At 37.6% G+C, this 17,722-nt stretch overlaps 1 protein-coding gene across 1 annotated transcript; it reads right to left on the reverse strand.

Annotated features, from left to right (window-relative positions):
- Window positions 1-8,209: 8,209 nt before the first annotated feature.
- On the reverse strand, window positions 8,210-17,596 carry LOC127424960 (antigen peptide transporter 2-like). The gene is made up of 11 exons (XM_051670540.1): window positions 16,713-17,596; window positions 16,505-16,619; window positions 16,298-16,428; window positions 15,947-16,152; window positions 15,621-15,818; window positions 15,352-15,480; window positions 11,654-11,842; window positions 9,643-9,816; window positions 9,331-9,490; window positions 8,935-9,071; window positions 8,210-8,701 (listed from the first exon to the last, which is right to left on the reverse strand). Exons 1-11 carry the CDS (start codon window positions 17,206-17,208, stop codon window positions 8,462-8,464), a joined length of 2,175 nt encoding a protein of 724 aa, XP_051526500.1. The 5' UTR covers window positions 17,209-17,596; the 3' UTR covers window positions 8,210-8,461.
- Window positions 17,597-17,722: the final 126 nt, after the last annotated feature.

Raw genomic sequence — 17,722 nt, forward strand, 5'->3', positions numbered from 1 at the left:
AAGTTACATAGGCTGATTGACAAAGGTGGGCTAGGCCAACCCAAGTTTTTTTTTTATTATCATGCATTCGGTCTCAGACATTTGGCTCCTTGGTCGCTTCCACCTGAGAGAGCCCCTCCCTAGTTTTGTATTGACAAGGAAGTTCTTGCCCCTATTTCGCCATTGCAAAGCCTTTCTATCAAACTAATCAGAGAAGCTAAGTTACACTCCGTTATCTCGCATTTGCACTTGGTATGGACAAAAGTGTCCAGAGTGTTTAATTCTGCCATTTATTTAAATGTTGCCTCGAGCATATGGCTGAACCCAAAATGATGTATTAATAAGTTCCCTTTCTGCTAGTCAGAATGGATTGTGAGGGAGGTTAATATGCTCGGTGACCTATATGAGAGTGGAGTGTTGAGATCCTTTGAAAATTTGGTTCAACATTTTGGGATTCCCAGATCTCAGTTCTTTAAGTATTTACAGCTGCGCCATCTGCTCTGAACTATTTTTGGGAGTGGCATACACCCTCCTAAAGCAGCAGATACTCGGGGAGTGGTGATTACTGCTTTTGCAAAAGGTCATGAGGCATCAGTGTATTATTCCCTGATAATTCAGAGTCTGGGGGACAGAGATTTAACTTCTATCAAGAGATTATGGGAAAAAGATTTTAACTTGGTATTGGAGGAGGGAGTATGGGCTAGGATTCTAAAAACGTCAAGTCTGTATCTAGAGATGCAAGGGTGCGCCTTATGCAATTCAAGATTTTACATAGATTCTATTGGACCCCCTCTAGATTGCAAAGGCTTGGTCTTAAAGACACACCCACCTGCTTGCAATGCCAATCAGAGGATGGAGACACGGCCCATGTTTTTTGGTGGTGTGTTGAGATCCAGGAATTTTGGTTGAAGGTTCAGAGTTTTGTGTGTGATGTGTTGGGCTCTCTGGTTTCATTTTGCCCCAGGCTCTGTGTTTTGGGCGATGGGGCAGTCATCAATATAGGGGATAAACACATAAAAAATTGGGTCCTGACCAGTGTTATGACAGGCAGACAGATTGTTTTAAGGGGATGGAAGTCGGCTGAAGTGCCCTTATTTCAGGAGTGGTGCGCAGAGATGGGGAGGGTGGCAGCTTTCGAGGAGGTGTCATGTAGAAGGCTGGGGATCTGGGATTCATTTGATGGGAAATGGGGCAGTTATTTGGCGTTTTCAGGGGACTCTCAGGGAGGGGCTGTGGAGACAGAGGCATAGTTTTAGATGTGTATGATTATATATATATATATATATATATATATATATATATATATATATATATATATATATATATATATGTTTGTTTTTGTACTTATGTGTGACCACGGGGATGTTCGTTGGGGGTCAGGTGGGGTTGGGGGGTTGGTGATTGGGGAGGGGGAGGGGTAGTATTGGGAGTTAAATGTATATATGTTTTGTTTTTCTTTGTCACCTATATGAATCAATAAAAATTGTTAATCCGAAAAAAAGAACTAATTAATGTTATTCCATGGTGTTGATAATGAAAGGAATATTGCAAAAATCGGGTTATTAAATGCAATCACAGCGGGCTGAACTGATTAACTAGTGGAAATTTTCTGCCAGTAGGGATCACGATCATTAGACAGCTTAAATGTTACATAAATACAGACAGGACGACTTTAATGCATAAGAATTGATCCATAAGAAGTAATTAATGTTATTCCTGGAGGTTGATAATGGGAGGAATATTGCAAAAATCAGGGTTATTAAACGCAATCGCGGCAGGCTAAACATTACCAGTGGAAATTTTCTGTCAGTTGGGATCACAGTCATTAGACAGCTTTTGTAACAAAGAAATACATTTAAAAAGCCTTTAATGCATAAGAATAGATCCATATCAACAAATTGATATTATTCTTTGGGAGTAAAAATGTAAGGAATATTGCAAAAATCATGATTATTAAATGCAATTGCAGCAGTCTGAACTGACTAACCATTACCAGCGGAAATTTTCTGCCAGTTGGGATCACGGTCATTAGACAGTTTAATGTCACATAAATACAGACAGGACGGCTTTGGTGCATAAGAATAGATCATTACGAACAAAATGATATTATTCTTTGGGAGTGAAAATATAACGAATATTGCAAAAATCAGAGTTATTAAACGCATTGGCGGCAGGCTGAACTGACTAACCATTATCAGCGGAAAGTTTCTGTCAGTTGGGATCACGGTCATTAGAAAGCTTTCAATCAAATTAATTTTAACCCCAATAATCAAAACAAGCAAGTACAACAGACAACACTGTTTAGAATGTTTCTTCTTTTAAGTTTTGGGAGATCAAATAGCGTAGGAAACCACTGCCACATGCTCACCCTACACCGAAAACTACAGGTAGAGTTTTAGTTAACATATTTGAACAAAACCACATCACAGCATTCGCTTGTACCTTTCATAATCCTCAAATACAAACTATTAGACCTCACACCACATGTTCTACAAAATTTAGGTCAAATTAACAATTTGAGCAATGCAATATGAGAATCATGGAAAGGCAACTGATAACAATGAGAACATCTATGAATAATATATTCCACAATGTTAATGTGGCAATTTATATGATCGATCTTCATTAGGGTTTTTTGATTATAAAACAAAACACAGAAATCTTGTGAAAATCTGTTAATTTGTTCACAAGATGGCGCCATTGTCTGTGCCAATGCTTGTCGGCTAAAATGGCAGATTGTTGGTGCTTTTTGGTTAGCTGGATCATTTTGATTGGTTGAGTGTTTCGTAAGAAGTTGCCATGTGAGCATGGAAGGATTAGGTTTGTAATATCAGGACACAATGTTACTTTGTAGCATTTTTAACTGATTTATGAAAGGACAATGTTTGAATTATGATAATATTTTTGGACGACCCTATTACCATTTACATGTTAAATAAAAGAAAGAAAAAAGTGGCCTTAAACAGACTTTAGCCTCCAACTAGTAGTCGGATAGTGTGTTGTGTATGTAGTCTGTTGGGGGCGCTCTTAGTCAGTCAAACCTGTAAACAACTGAAGGGACTTCCCAGCCTAAAAGAAGCTTATCTGTAATGAACGCTGCTGTACACACTCGTTGATGTAACCAGAAAGCTACACACCCCTCCAGTGTCCCCCTGCACTGCAGGAAACCCATGGGAACATTAGGGGATTATCAGTCCAATAACCAAACTTAACTGGCACACTGCCACGGATGGCCTGCTCAAATGTTCATAGCTCATATTTGCCTTTAAAGTTAAATAGAGAGGTTGATCATGTATTTTTAGTAATTGTAGTACACTGCCTGGCCAAAAAAAATATTTCGTTGGACCACCTTTAGCTTTGATTACAGCGTGCATTCGTCGTGGCATTGTTTCGACAACCTTATGCAACATCACAACATTTATTTCTGTCTAGAGTTGCATACATTTTTGGCTGAGATCCTGTATTGATGACGGTTGATCCACTCTGTAAAGTCTTCTCCAGCACATCATAAAGACATTCAATGGGGTTATGGTCAGGACTCTGTGGTGACCAATTCATGTGTGAAAATGATTCCTCATGCTCCCTGAACCACTCTTTCATAATTTGAGCTCGATGAATTTTGGTATTGTCGTCCTGGAATATTCCTGTGCCATCAGGGAAGAAAAAATCCATTGATGGGATAACCTGGTCATTCAGTACATTCAGGTAGTCAGTTGGCTTAATTTTATTGCAGCATAACGTTGCTGAGCCTAGACCTGACCAACTGAAGCAACCCCATATCATAACACTGCCTCCAGAGGCTTGTACAGTGGGCACTATGCGTGATGGGTGCATTGCTTCATGCGCTTCCCTTCTTACCCTGACGCGCCCATAGCTTTGGAATAGGGAAAATCTGGACTCATCAGACCACATGACCTTTTTGCATTGCTCCACAGTCCAATCTTTATGCTCCCTAGCAAATTGAAGTAGTTTTTTTCTGATTAGCCTCACTAACAAGTGGCTTTCTTGTGGCTACACAGCTCTTTAGTCCCAATCCTGTAAGTTCTCGTTGCACTGTGTGTGTGGAAAAGCTCTTAATTTCACTATTAAACATAGCCGTGAGTTCTACTGTCGATTTTTTATGATGTGACTTCACAAAGCTGATTTTAGCAAGCTCCTTAGTTTTTTTCAAGTTGCAGGCCAATAATTGGCCCCTTCTGAAACACAGTAACATCTTTTCAATGACCACAGGATACGTCTTCCGACATGGGTGTTTAAGAAATGAGAAGCTACACATTGCATCAGTTAGGGTTAAAAGAACTGTTGCCAGGTGAAACATTTTAACCACTGCAATAATGATCCAAATATAGGATCTTAAGTATCTGCTTATTTAAATCCAAATGTCAACTAAAAGATTTTTGGCCAGGCAGTGTATGTTATATTTAATTGTTTTGCTCACTATTGTATTTACGAGTGTCTGGTACATTTGAGTGAAATTATACAACATGAAAGTGCACTGGCAACACCAAAACCAAGGGGAACACATAGAGGTCAAGAAACATGAATCATGACATTGTCATTACAACATAAGTTTCACTACTGAACTGATTGTGTTCTATAGAAATGTGAGACAACATTTTTAATTCTATCTATCTATCCATCCATCCATCCATCGTTTATCTGTTTGTTTATTTTTCAGATATTTGTGATGACTCATTGTAGCAGGTTCCTTCAAATCCGTGTAGAAAACACTTTCTGAAATAATGAAAATTTCCCAGCTCTGTCAGTCACAATAACATTTTATTATTTTTATATTATGGATGTTAGTAATCAATACTGACCCATTTGCAGTAAAACTATCATTATTGATCAGGTTAGTTTGCATTTGATCCATCTATTATTTCCTCCCCACCATCACAGTCACAGGACTATTCAGTCTGTCATTCAGTCATTCACTGGTGGTGTGATTATTCAATCAAAACAAAAGAAAAGCTGCTTTGTCAGGACTAAGGGAGAAATGAAAAAAAGATGCTTTAAATACAAACACTTGCATGCCACACAAAAAATATGCTATTTTTTCATAAATTAGAGTGAGGAGTTCTTGTACTGTATGTTGCCTTGTTTGTTTTGGCTGTTGTCTTTTCTTTCAATTTCTTTTAGTATGTTTGTGGTTAAAAGTAAAAAGTACCTAAAAAAAAAAAACTATCAGCCACTTTATAATATCGCATCAGTTGAGAAAATATCCATTTCTGTTTGTGTCCTGGAAGTGCCTTGTCAGTCATCAACAAATAAGTTCAAAAATGGTCAATAGCTTTAACCCTTAAATGCATACCTCGGGTCTTTAGTGATTTGAGACCTCATTCCACCTGCTTTAACTCATCCATTTTGTGGAGTTATGCCCCTACTTCTTTAGTATTCTTCAAACTTTTTTTGTATATGTTTAATTACCAAAAGTGAACAGGGTCTTTAGTGTCACAAGATATGTAAGTGTATATATTTCCTCTTCTATATATCATATTTTTATGATTTTTTCATATCTGTTTAAGTTTACTATCAAAGGATATCTACTTCTTTGTTTATTACAAGAAAAATTTCTGCCATATTAATTCAAATAACTACATCGTGTACATTTTCTGTGCATTGGTTGTGAATTATCAGTATCACATATGTGTGTACACATAAATATTATACATGCTATTTGTTTCCTAAGGTGGCGCTGTTGTTTTAGTGATTGACTAGATTTACATTTGACATTGCTGTTTGACAAAGAAACAACGTGGAAGTAAACTCTTATTTCTTATTCCTTCTTCTTCTTATTTTCTCTTCTTCTTCCTTCTTTTTTCTTATTATTCCTTCTTATTTCTTATTCCTTCTTCTTTATTCCTTCTCCTTCGTATTCCTTCTGATTATTATTATTTCTTCCTTCTTCTTCTTATTCCTTATTATTATTCCTCCACCCTTTTTCTTGTTCTTTTTATTCCTTCTTCTTCCTCCTCCTTCTTCTTATTTCTTCTTCCTTCTTCTTCTTCTTATTATTATTTCTCCTTCTTCTTCTTCTTCCTCCTCCTCCTTCTTCCTCCTTATTCCTTCTTAGTTGTATCCCCTTTTTTGTTCATAATTAAAGTTCTGCGTTTGCGTAAAGTTCACTCTCTCGTCTCTTCCTGCACAAACCCTGACAACTATTAAAAATACTTTTTAATAATAATAAAAATAAAATAAAAAGCACTGAAAAACTGCATAACTTTTTGTCATTACTCAGGGATTGAGAGAAAAGAATATGCATATGCACACTCTTGCTATCCTTACTAAAATACTATGTTTTTGTATACGAGACTCACTATTCACTATCAACCAAGCCTGGCAGATTTTTATGTCAGATCACAATATGATCAACAATGGCAAACCGGTTCTGCCAGGCACCTGGCAACTTGGGCATTTCAAGAAAGTCACATGTTTTTCTAAACCAATTGTGAATCTTCCCTGGCATGTTTCTGCAAACACTTAACTCATTCATGTCCAGTGATCTTTCCTTGCATTTCTGGCCCACAACACACCACACCATAATACACCGCCTCATTGATTTCATTTTCCGGCTCAATTTCAAATTTTTGTGTAAAAAGAGATTTCTATTGACTGCTTGTCATGACAACAGGCCCCACAGTGCAAACATTTTAATAACTTTAAAACATATAAAAGTACTGTAAATGTAATGTGGATTTTGTTAGAGAAAGCACTAAAATAAGTACTTTATAGCTCAGATAAACTTTTTTTCCCAACATAAAGATGTTAAGTTTAAGTTTCTTTAAAGTTTTTAAAGATCTTAATCACCTTTCAACTTTTTTCTAGAAGTGCACATGAACTATTGTCTTAGTTAATATGAGGTTGTGGAAAAAATAAGTATAATAATAATATATTTTATATGTATATATAGCTATACAAGATAATAAAATGTTGTTTAAAATAGTTAGATGAAAATTTCATGTAAATTACTCACATAACTATGTGTAAACCTTTTTTTTTTTTTTTTAAATCAACGAAAACAAAGTTGGCCAGAATATATACATATATAAATATAAGCAAATATAAATATATTATATTAATTGCTAATATTTTCACTCTATGTGAGTTTGATGCATCTTTATATCTGCAGTGTTTTAATTCCTTCCCCAGATTATTCTTGAAAAACCCAACGCTGTTTCTGCTATCATTTAATCAAAGTACGCCTCAAAGACTCAAATAGCCACAAAGTAACATTTTTCACTTATTTTCTGCATTTTTATCAGGCATGAGCATTATTCAGCAAGCACACTTCAGCTCCCTGCTTTATGACTATATACTGCTCATAACTGTACTGTTTGCAAAATGTATATACACTGCTGTTATTGTATTTGTTGTAACTTGAGTTATTTGTAATTTTGTGATTATTCAGAGCACATCCTATACTTAATATGCTGTCTTTGGTTGTCACCATTATTGTGATTTTTATGTCAAATAATGAGGTCCACGCGAGGCACAGAGTTAATGCGAGTATGTGAACATATAAGCTATTGTATTGGCTCTCCTGTACAGTTTTTTTGAATGTATATCTGAAATGGAGTCCACACGGGCATGCTGGAGCCCAGGGTGGCCACCAATATCGGACACCGGGAAAACACCCGGTGCTCCCGATGGCCAGTCAGGCCCTGGCTGGCAGCATTATAAAAATGGAGACTAGAACTGTCCCGCTGGCATTAGGGGATGGTACAACACACCATGTGCCAGGTACAGTCAAGCACCAAGCCAAACATGCAAATGTATAACCAGGCAAAACAACAATATGGACTTTCCAGCTCTTTTTGTGACATGAGACAGCCTACAAGCCCAAAAATATGGTTTAGCATATACACTTCTTTTTATTTGAAAGTGAAACCTGAGTGAGCCTTTTGAGTAGTGAATATCCATGAATTGCAGAATCATTTGTGATAAATAGATGATTTAATTAAAAAAAAAAACAAATTCTAGAGTTTGCACACATAAAGAGCCATTTTTTAGCCGATGAAATGTTTTAGAGCTGAGCATAACCAAAAATTGTTATATTCACTGTTGAAATTTCATGACTATTGGAATTCAGTTTTAAAATAATTTGATTATTTCCAGGTATTTCATGAGAACTGAACCCTGGTGGTCACACTAAAATATGAAATCATTCTGATATATTACCATTAAAAAAAGAAGAGTAAAGTCTGTTCGTAGTATAGTTCATAGTAAAATCTGCAACAAACAGGTTATATACTTTATTAGAGAACCTGATATTTATTCACAATCAAATATTACAACTTTGCACAATTCCAACACATTCCAGTCACATTTTTACATAACTGTTTTAAATAATTTGTTGATAAAACACTATTATAACAAGGTTTATTTTACACAGATCTTGAAGAAATTGATTGTGTATGTAAAGACAAGTATTTACAAAAAACAGTTGTTTATTATGCACAAGTACAATATTCGCCACAGACTATTAGACTTTTATTGTGTCTGATTTTTGTTTTTCTTGGTTGGCTGTGTTATCATCATTAAAGAGCCTCTCTCTCAGTTTATAGTAACTTCCCTTCCTATCCATCAGTTCTTTATGAGTGCCCTGCTCCACCACCTGCCCGCTGTCAATCACAACTATCTGATCTGCCTTCTCAATGGTCTTCAGTCTATGAGCAATCACAAGCAAAGTCTGGGTGGGGCAACTGGCCAGGGCTTGTTGTACCTGTGGAAAAATAAAATATTTTGTAAGAAATCTTTCGATAGTTAGAGTCAGTCCTGATCTGTGCATGCATATCTGAAGGTAGATGTACACATATGTGTATATATATATATATATATATATATATATATATATGTGTGTGTGTGTGTGTGTGTGTGTGTGTGTGTGTGTGCATATTCAAGCATGTATGTATATGTATATACTGTATGTATTTATACTAAACAGTCATATTTTACCATTTGTTCACTTTCAGAGTCCAGGGAGCTGGTCACTTCATCCAGTATGAGGACCTGAGGTTGTCTGATCAGAGCTCTGGCGATGGCAATGCGCTGCTTCTGACCCCCTGACAGCAGATTACCACGCTCTCCTACATCTGACACATGAAACAAGATTTGCTTAATGTGTATGTACTTGCATGACTATTAAAAAACACCTGGGATTTTTTCCTTGACTTTACATGCCCAAATCTAGAGCCTTCCCTTACATAATATACAGAGTAAATGCAAATGAAAGGAAACCAGTCAAAATTGAAAATATCAGTAATGCTAAAATGACTTAAATTCTGTTTTTCATAATGTCATGCTGATAAGACCAGCTTAGACTGGCATAGATGCTAAAAGCAGTTCACCTACCTGTGTCATAGCCATTTTCCAGTTTGCTGATGAAGGCATGGGCATTGGCTTTACTGGCAGCTTCCTTTACTCTCTCCATTGAACAGTCAGGCAAACCATAGGTGATATTGTCCCGTATGGTACCCGAGAAAAGTACAGGCTCCTGACCCACCATTGCTATCTGAAAAAGATGTTATTTTGTAGAGTAAATGTTGGAAGCATTTGGTTATTTTGTCTATATGTCAACTCAGAGGTAGTGTTAACCGTGGTGGCAAAAAATGAAACCACTTCAGTACCAACTGAAATATGTTTTTGAGTTATCAATGTAGTCACCTTGCTGTGTATGTAGTTATGCTGATAGTTCTGTAGTGGTTGCCCATCTAGCAGAATCTGTCCCTGCTGAGGCTGATAAAATCTCTCCAGCAGACTCACACATGTACTCTTCCCCCCACCTGACATTCCCACCAGAGCAGTCATCTGACCCGGCTTCAACTCAAGGGAGAAATTCTGAAAACAAATGAAAAGGAAAGGTAAATTCAGTAATAAAGCAAATTATTTGACTTAAAGTAAGGATGCGGGTACTTCTTGATGTGAAAATGCTAATATACGGTCATGTGAAAAAGAAAGTACACCCTCCTTGAATTCTATGGTTTTATGTATCAGGACATAATAAAAATCATCTGGTCCTTAGCAGGTCTTAAAATTAGGTAAATAAAACCTCGGATGAACAACAACACATGACATATTACACTGTGTCATGATTTATTTAACAAAAATAAAGCCAAAATGGAGAAGCCATGTGTGAAAAACTAAGTACACCTTATGATTCAATAGCTTGTAGAACGACCTTTAGCAGCAATAACTACAAGTAATCGTTTTCTGTATGACTTTATCAGTCTCTCACATCGTTGTGGAGGAATTTTGGCCCACTCTTCTTTACAACGTTGCTTCAGTTCATTGAGGTTTGCGTGCATTTGTTTATGCACAGCTCTCTTAAGGTCCCACCACAGCATTTCAATCGGGTTGAGGTCTGGACATTGACTGGGCCATTGCAACACCTTGATTCTTTTCATTTTCAGCCATTCTGTTGTAGATTTGCTCATGTGCTTGGGATAATTGTCCTGTTGCATGACCCAATTTCGGCCAAGCTTTAGCTGTCAGACAGATGGCCTCACATTTGACTCTAGAATACTTTGGTATACAGAGGAGTTCATGGTCGACTCAATGACTGCAAGGTGCCCAGATCCTGTGACTGCAAAACAAGCCCAAATCATCACCCCTCCACCACCGTGCTTGACAGTTGGTATGCTGTGTTTGGTTTTTGCCAAACGTGGCGCTGTGCATTATGGCCAAACATCTCCACTTTGATCTTGTCTGTCCAAAGGATATTGTTCCAGAAGTCTTGTGGTTTGTTCAGATGCAACTTTGCAAACCTAAGCCATGCTCCCATGTTCTTTTTAGAGAGAAGAGGCTTTCTCCTGGCATCCCTTCCAAACAAACCATACTTGTTCAGTCTTTTTCTAATTGTACTGTCATGAACTTTAACATTTAACATGCTAACTGAGGCCTGTAGAGTCTGAGATTAACTCTTGGGTTTTTTGCAATTTCTCTGAGCATTGCACGGTCTGACTTTGGGGTGAATTTGCTGGGACGTCCACTCCTGGGAAGATTGGCAACTGTCTTGAATGTTTTCCACTTGTGAATAATCTTTCTCACTGTAGAATGATGGATTTTAAACTGTTTGGAAATGGCCTTATAACCTTTCCCAGATTGAAGGGCAGCGACAATTGCTTCTCTAAGACCATTGCTGATGTCTTTCCTCCTTGGCATTGTGTTAACACACCTGAATGCTCCAGACCAGCAAAATGCTAAAACTTCGGCTTTTATAGAGGTGGTCACACTTGCTGATGATCAATTAATCAATGGCATTTGATTAGCAGCACCTGACTACTACTTAGCCTCTTATTTCCTATGGAAGCAGTAAGGGTGTACTTAGTTTTTCACACATGGCTTCTCCATTTTGACTTTATTTTTGTTAAATAAATCATGACACGGTGTAATATGTCATGTGTTGTTGTTCATCTGAGGTTGTATTTACCTAATTTTAAGACCTGCAAAGGACCAGATGATTTTTATTATGTCCTGATACGTAAAACCATAGAATTCAAGGAGGGTGTACTTTCTTTTTCACATGATTGTACATAACTTTGTGTACACAACATATTTCACATAATACAGATAGTTTATTTATTCAAATTTTAGATTGATGTGAATTGTCTGGGAGGCTTGTCAGTGTTTACAAAGATCAAGAGAGATGAATTTAGTGTCCATCTAAGAGCTGTACCTTTAACACATTCTGGTCAGGTCTTCTGGGATAAGAGAAGGTGAGGTCCAGAAAATTGATGTGTCCCTTGAGAACATTGGGCTGCAGGTTACCATCAGTACTGACCACAGGCTTTCGGTCAAGGTACTCGAACACCTTACCAGCTGCACCCACTGAGTTCAGCATGTCTCCAAAGATATATATCACGGTCTGGGATTGAGATAAAGATTTTGCAGCTATTAAAATAAGTTGTGCGACTTCTGGTAAGCTTCCAGCGTGTTTTTTAATGAAATGTTGTTGGGGGTTGTGAGGGCTGCAGCTTTATGTGATACCAGGGAAACCTTTTCTTTTAAAAGTAGATATTTTAAATGCAGGTAGGTGGATAGTAAGAGTATCGCCTCAGTCTTGGGTATCTATTGACCCTCTAGATCAAGACCAAAAACAGAAAACATGCCCTACATATTCTAAGGGCCCTGTGATTTCTGTGATGTGGACAATGTGGACGAAATCACCCAATCCAGTTATAAAAGTGGAATTAACTTTAAAACACAGAATGTCATGGAATTTGACATATTTGAGATAAAAATGAATGTGTGAATGCACAGTTTATCAAATTAAAATCACAATATGTGATAATTAAACCGCAAAGGCTGCAATACACTGAAAACACCTCATCATGATGAGCATCATGTGTGCTCTGTGTGTAGCAGAGTGCTCATTCACTTTGAAGTGTGCAGCACATACAGACTACATACAGTATTTACAGATGGAGTCAGAAGTTTACATACACTTAGGTTGAAGTCATTAAAACTCATTTTTTCACCACTCCACAGATTTAATATTAGCAAACTATAGATTTGGCAAGTCATTTAGGAAATCTACTTTGTGCATGACACGAGTAATTTTTCCAACAATTGTTTACAGACAGATTGTTTCACTTTTAATTGACTATATCACAATTCCAGTGGGTCAGAAGTTTACATACACTAAGTTAACTGTGCCTTTAAGCAGCTTAAAAGATTCCAGAAAATGATGTCAAGCCTTTAGACAATTAGCCATTTAGCTTCTGATAGGAGGTGTACTGAATTGGAGGTGTACCAGTGGATGTATTTTAAGGCCTACCTTCAAACTCAGTGCCTCTTTGCTTGACATCATGGGAAAATCAAAAGAAATCAGCAAAGACCTCAGAAATTTTTTTTGATCTTCCACAAGTCTGGTTCATCCTGGGGAGCAATTTCCAAAAGCCTGAAGGTGCCACGTTCATCTGTACAAATAATAGTACGCAAGTATAAACACCATAGATCACCCAGCCATCATACCACTCAGGAAGGAGACGCATTCTGTTTCCTAGAGATGAATGTAGTTTGGTGCGAAAAGTGCAAATCAATCCCAGAACAACAGCAAAGGTCCTTGTGAAGATGCTGGAGGAATCAGGCAGACAAATATCTATATCCACAGTAAAACGAGTCCTATATCAACATAACCTGAAAGGCTGCTCAGCAAGGAAGAAGCCAATGCTCCAAAACCACCATAAAAAAGCCAGACTACAGTTTGCAAGTACACATGGGGACAAAGATCTTACTTTTTGGAGAAATTTCCTCTGGTCTGATGAAAAAAAGTGAACTGTTTGGCCATAATGACCATAGTTATGTTTGGAGGAAAAAGGGTGAGGCTTGCAAGCCGAAGAACACCAACCCAACCGTGAAGCATGGGGGGGAGCATCATGTTGTGGTGGTGCTCTGCTGCAGGAGGGACTGGTGCACTTCACAAAATAGATGGCATCATGAGGAAGGAAAATTATGTAGCTATATTGAAGCAAAATCTCAAGACATCAGCCAGGAAGTTAAAGCTTGTCGCAAATGGGTCTTCCAAATGGACAATGACCCCAAGCATACCTCCAAAATTGTGGCAAAATGCCTTAAGGACAACAAAGTCAAGGTATTGGAGTGGCCATCACAAAGCCCTGACCTCAATCCGATTGAAAATTTGTGGGCAGAACTAAAAAAGCATGTGCGAGCAAATCTGACTCAGTTACACCAGTTCTGTCTGGAGGAATGGGCCAAAATTCCAGCAACTTACTGTGAGAAGCTTGTGGAAGGTTACCCAAAACGTTTGACCCAAGTTAAACTATTTAAAGGCAATGCTACCAAATACTAACAAACTGTATGTAAACTTCTGACCCACTGGGAATGTGATGAAAGAAATAAAAGCTGAAATAAATTATTCTCTCTACATTATTCTGACATTTCACATTCTTAAAATAAAGTAGTGATCCTAACTGACCTAAGACAGGGAATGTTTTCTATGATTAAATGTCAGGAATTGTGAAAAACTGAGTTTAAATGTATTTGGCTAAGGTGTATGTAAACTTCAGAATTCAACTGTATGAAATTAAATCGGTCTTTTGCTTTTTAATAATCACACTGGGTCATGTAGCCACCTGCTTGTCCAGAGGTGAGAAACTACCATCAAAAACACACAGAAACTGAAAGAGCTTCATTCAGTTCTCCAAAATAAAAGCTACATTTACCAGTTAATTAAAAAAAAAAAATAATAATTCTGTGATTCTGGATTTCTGGTAAAAACATAAATAAAAATAAAACTGATTTCACAGGGCTCTATATGCTCCACCCAGCTCCTTATTCTGGTCTAATTTGATTATCACAACTCAAGCCTTGTTGTCTCTACTGTACACAAATCTATAAACAAAACACATAACAGGATTGAGTCACCCTCGAACACTTTTACTAAAGTATCTAAATTCATTAACTATGTTTCCATCCAAGTTGCAAATTTAATATATGTGAAAAACCATATTATCGCAAAAACAATTTGTGTCCATCCAATGTGTTCAACATAACAAAATCGTCACTTCCGGATAAATTCCATAGCCATTGTGACTCTTTTATTAATAAAATACTCAGTTTAAAGCATGCAGACAAGACACTGTAAAGAGCTTTGTCTCATGTCTGGGAGCTCTATGTATGTGCGTTCCTCCTTCGTTATGTCTCTGCTGTCTATAATCTGTAATATATTTTTCAAAGGTGTCAATAAACCTGCTCTTCGAAGTTTGTATTCGACAAATTCTTTGCAAGATTTAGATTTTCAGGACACTGTTATTTTTAAATGACCAGAGCAACATTTCAGATGTGATTATTGGTCCTCTGGTTAGACCAGTTATGACTTATTCAGTCACATTACTTTTTTGATACGCATCTTGTATTAATAATAAATTTAATAGGAGTTTGTTTAGTAAATGCGTTTCTATTATAGTTTATGCACATTTATTCTTATTGAATAAAAAATGTGTCCACCTCAAGCGATTGTATACATTTTTTATGCGCATTTTGGAGATTTTATTCGCATCTTGGTGTTTCCATCCAGCAAACCAAGCTAATTTCTCTACTCAAACAAGCACAAAATGTTTTGTTGACTCATTGTCTTTTAAATTACATTTTTATGCTGTGGTTGTCATAAATGCACCACTCTTTACACACTTTTGAGTAGGTCATTTAGGAAAGAAAGCATCTGCAGTGTAAAGAAAAATAGGACTGGACCTCTGTGGCCTCAACTGCTCTGGCCAATATGAAAGCATGAGAAGCCTATATGTATAATTTACAAACAAGCAATATACAAACTTTCTGACTTGAGAGGATGGACAGAAACTAAATATTTGTGAAAGAAAGCGTAAAAGCCACTGCCATATAGCAGAACCATACCCTAATGTTGTCTCCAAGGTCTGACTGATAGAGAATGAAGGAGACAAGATTTCCTGTGCTCATCTGTCCGTATTGGATAAAGAGCCTCCCATAGTACAACATGGCCACCTTCATCCCTAATTCTGTCATCTGCAAAGCACACAAACACAGGCAATAAGAAAAGTTTGATATCCATGCAGATCCATATCAACATATACAAATATGTTGCTTTAAATGTGCTTTAAAGAAAATATTCACATACATAGTTTGCACAATAAACCCATACTAACCCGCCTAACCAGCAGGTAAACTGCCCTGACTGTGTCCCGTCGGGTCTTTAGATTATGAGTGTCCATCAAGCGGATATCATAGCGTCGGGCTTCCCCCAGTTCCATCCTGAAACTCTTTACAGTCCTGATGCCTGAAACGGCCTCCCCAGCAGTTTCATTAGCATGTGCCATGGAGTCCTGAACTTCTTTTGACAGCCTCTAAAAAGGCCATAAAAACTTACAAACTACTAAAAAATGATTGACATTGATTGACACCTATACCAATTATTTTTTCAAAATCGCCTTTCTGTTTCTTGCTTTAATCAGATAGTCCAGGGGGACTATACCTGATAATGGGTGTCATATATGTTCTGCAGTAAGCCTGTCAGTGGTGTCTCCATCAACATTAGTAGTGTTAGCTTCCAAGACAGGCTCAACATCAGATAAAGCATGCCCAAGGTCTTTATCATGGTCCGCAGAAGAACGTTGATATTCAGGGCAACAGCCCGGCCCATCAAAGTGGTGTCTGTGGACAGTCTAGATGTGATATCACCTGAAAGACTTAGTGGAGTTAATAGCTATTTAGTCTAGACCATTAAGAAAATGGCATCACACAGATTTGGACTGGTAAACAAACATACAGTTAGGTCTGTTGTTTGCAGAAGACTGTAATGCAGTGGCAACAGTACTGGATCTACCTGTCTTGATGGTCTCAAAGAAGCCAATGTCCTGTCTGACAATGGACCCAAACAGTTGCACCTTGACTCTGCAAGTAAAGCTATTTATGGCACACATGAAGAGGCCTCCTCGACAACCTGCGCTGAAAGAACTGAACACAAACATCATACATTAGGATATTGAATGGACAGTTTTGTAATATAGCACATATGTTTTGCTGCACCAACCTTCCCAATGAGAATAATCCCATGAGAATGATAGCAAATCTAAAGTTATCCCACTGGTACTTGGAACCTAAAATGTCAATCACTTCTCCTGTGCATAGTGGGATGAACATCTCACCTGAAATCCATAAAAATGCAGCACATGACTTTACATTGCAGGTTTACATTACACTTCAAATGTATACGTAAAGTAAATACAAGGACTACTTACAGAGGACAGCTAAGGCCAGAAAGACAAATGCTCCACATAATAACATGTTGTCGGGTTTGTAGAAACGGATGACCCTCATGAAGAGTACTCTTGCATTCTGTTTGCTCGCTTTACTGTTACCATCTCCATTCGTGTCAGGCAAAGTTATCTCCCAAAACAAACAAGCTAAAGCAGCAGCTACGGTACCGACAAGCCACATATTGAATTTATCTAGCCGATAGTTGCCAAACATAGTCGAGCGACCGGTTTCATACACCGAACCGATAAAACAGTGGACTGCAATCCATCGTTTTATCAACGGATCCGTCAGATCTTTACAGAAAAGGGATCCTGCGTACAGTAGTGTGCATCGCAACCCAGATTCAGCCCACTGGCGTAACAGACTAAGATCAAGATTCCTTGGACGAGTTTTCAATAAAGTTCCGCCGAGGTCCAGAGTGTAAACGATGATTATGTCCACACATAATATACACGCGAACGCCAAAACTTTCCGCATGTTGCATGTATAAATCAGTTACCTTGCGAAATATCCAACGCGCATAACCTACTCTCTAATAAACATACTATCTTTTTGGTTGTAGTTGCTATTATTATTACGTTTTCTCCCGTCCTTCTACCTTTAACTATGTAGTCCTCTCAACTCCCTCTTCTTCTTTCACATCGTGCAGGGTTAGTTCAGCACACCGACACGATTAACCTTTCACTTTCGATTTCGCGGGATTAGGGGTTTTCCTTCCAAAACACACACAAAATAAAAGACGCATTTAGAACGCTGCATATGCAACGTTCTAAAAAGGTTCTAATTTTAACATGCAATCAAATCGATTGCAAGTATTTTCAAATTTAGCGGGTCACGCAGCCTGGTCAGTTTACTGGTTTTTTTTTTACTCCCAGCTTGATAAGCCTGAATGACAATCTTAAACCTGTTTTTTTTTTTTTTTTTTCAGCAGGTCTACCCCTGGTTTCTATTTATTAAGGGAATAATTATAATACTTATATAATACTTAATA

The sequence above is a fragment of the Myxocyprinus asiaticus genome, chromosome 34, assembly GCF_019703515.2.
Source record: "Myxocyprinus asiaticus isolate MX2 ecotype Aquarium Trade chromosome 34, UBuf_Myxa_2, whole genome shotgun sequence".
Taxonomy (NCBI): domain Eukaryota; kingdom Metazoa; phylum Chordata; class Actinopteri; order Cypriniformes; family Catostomidae; genus Myxocyprinus; species Myxocyprinus asiaticus.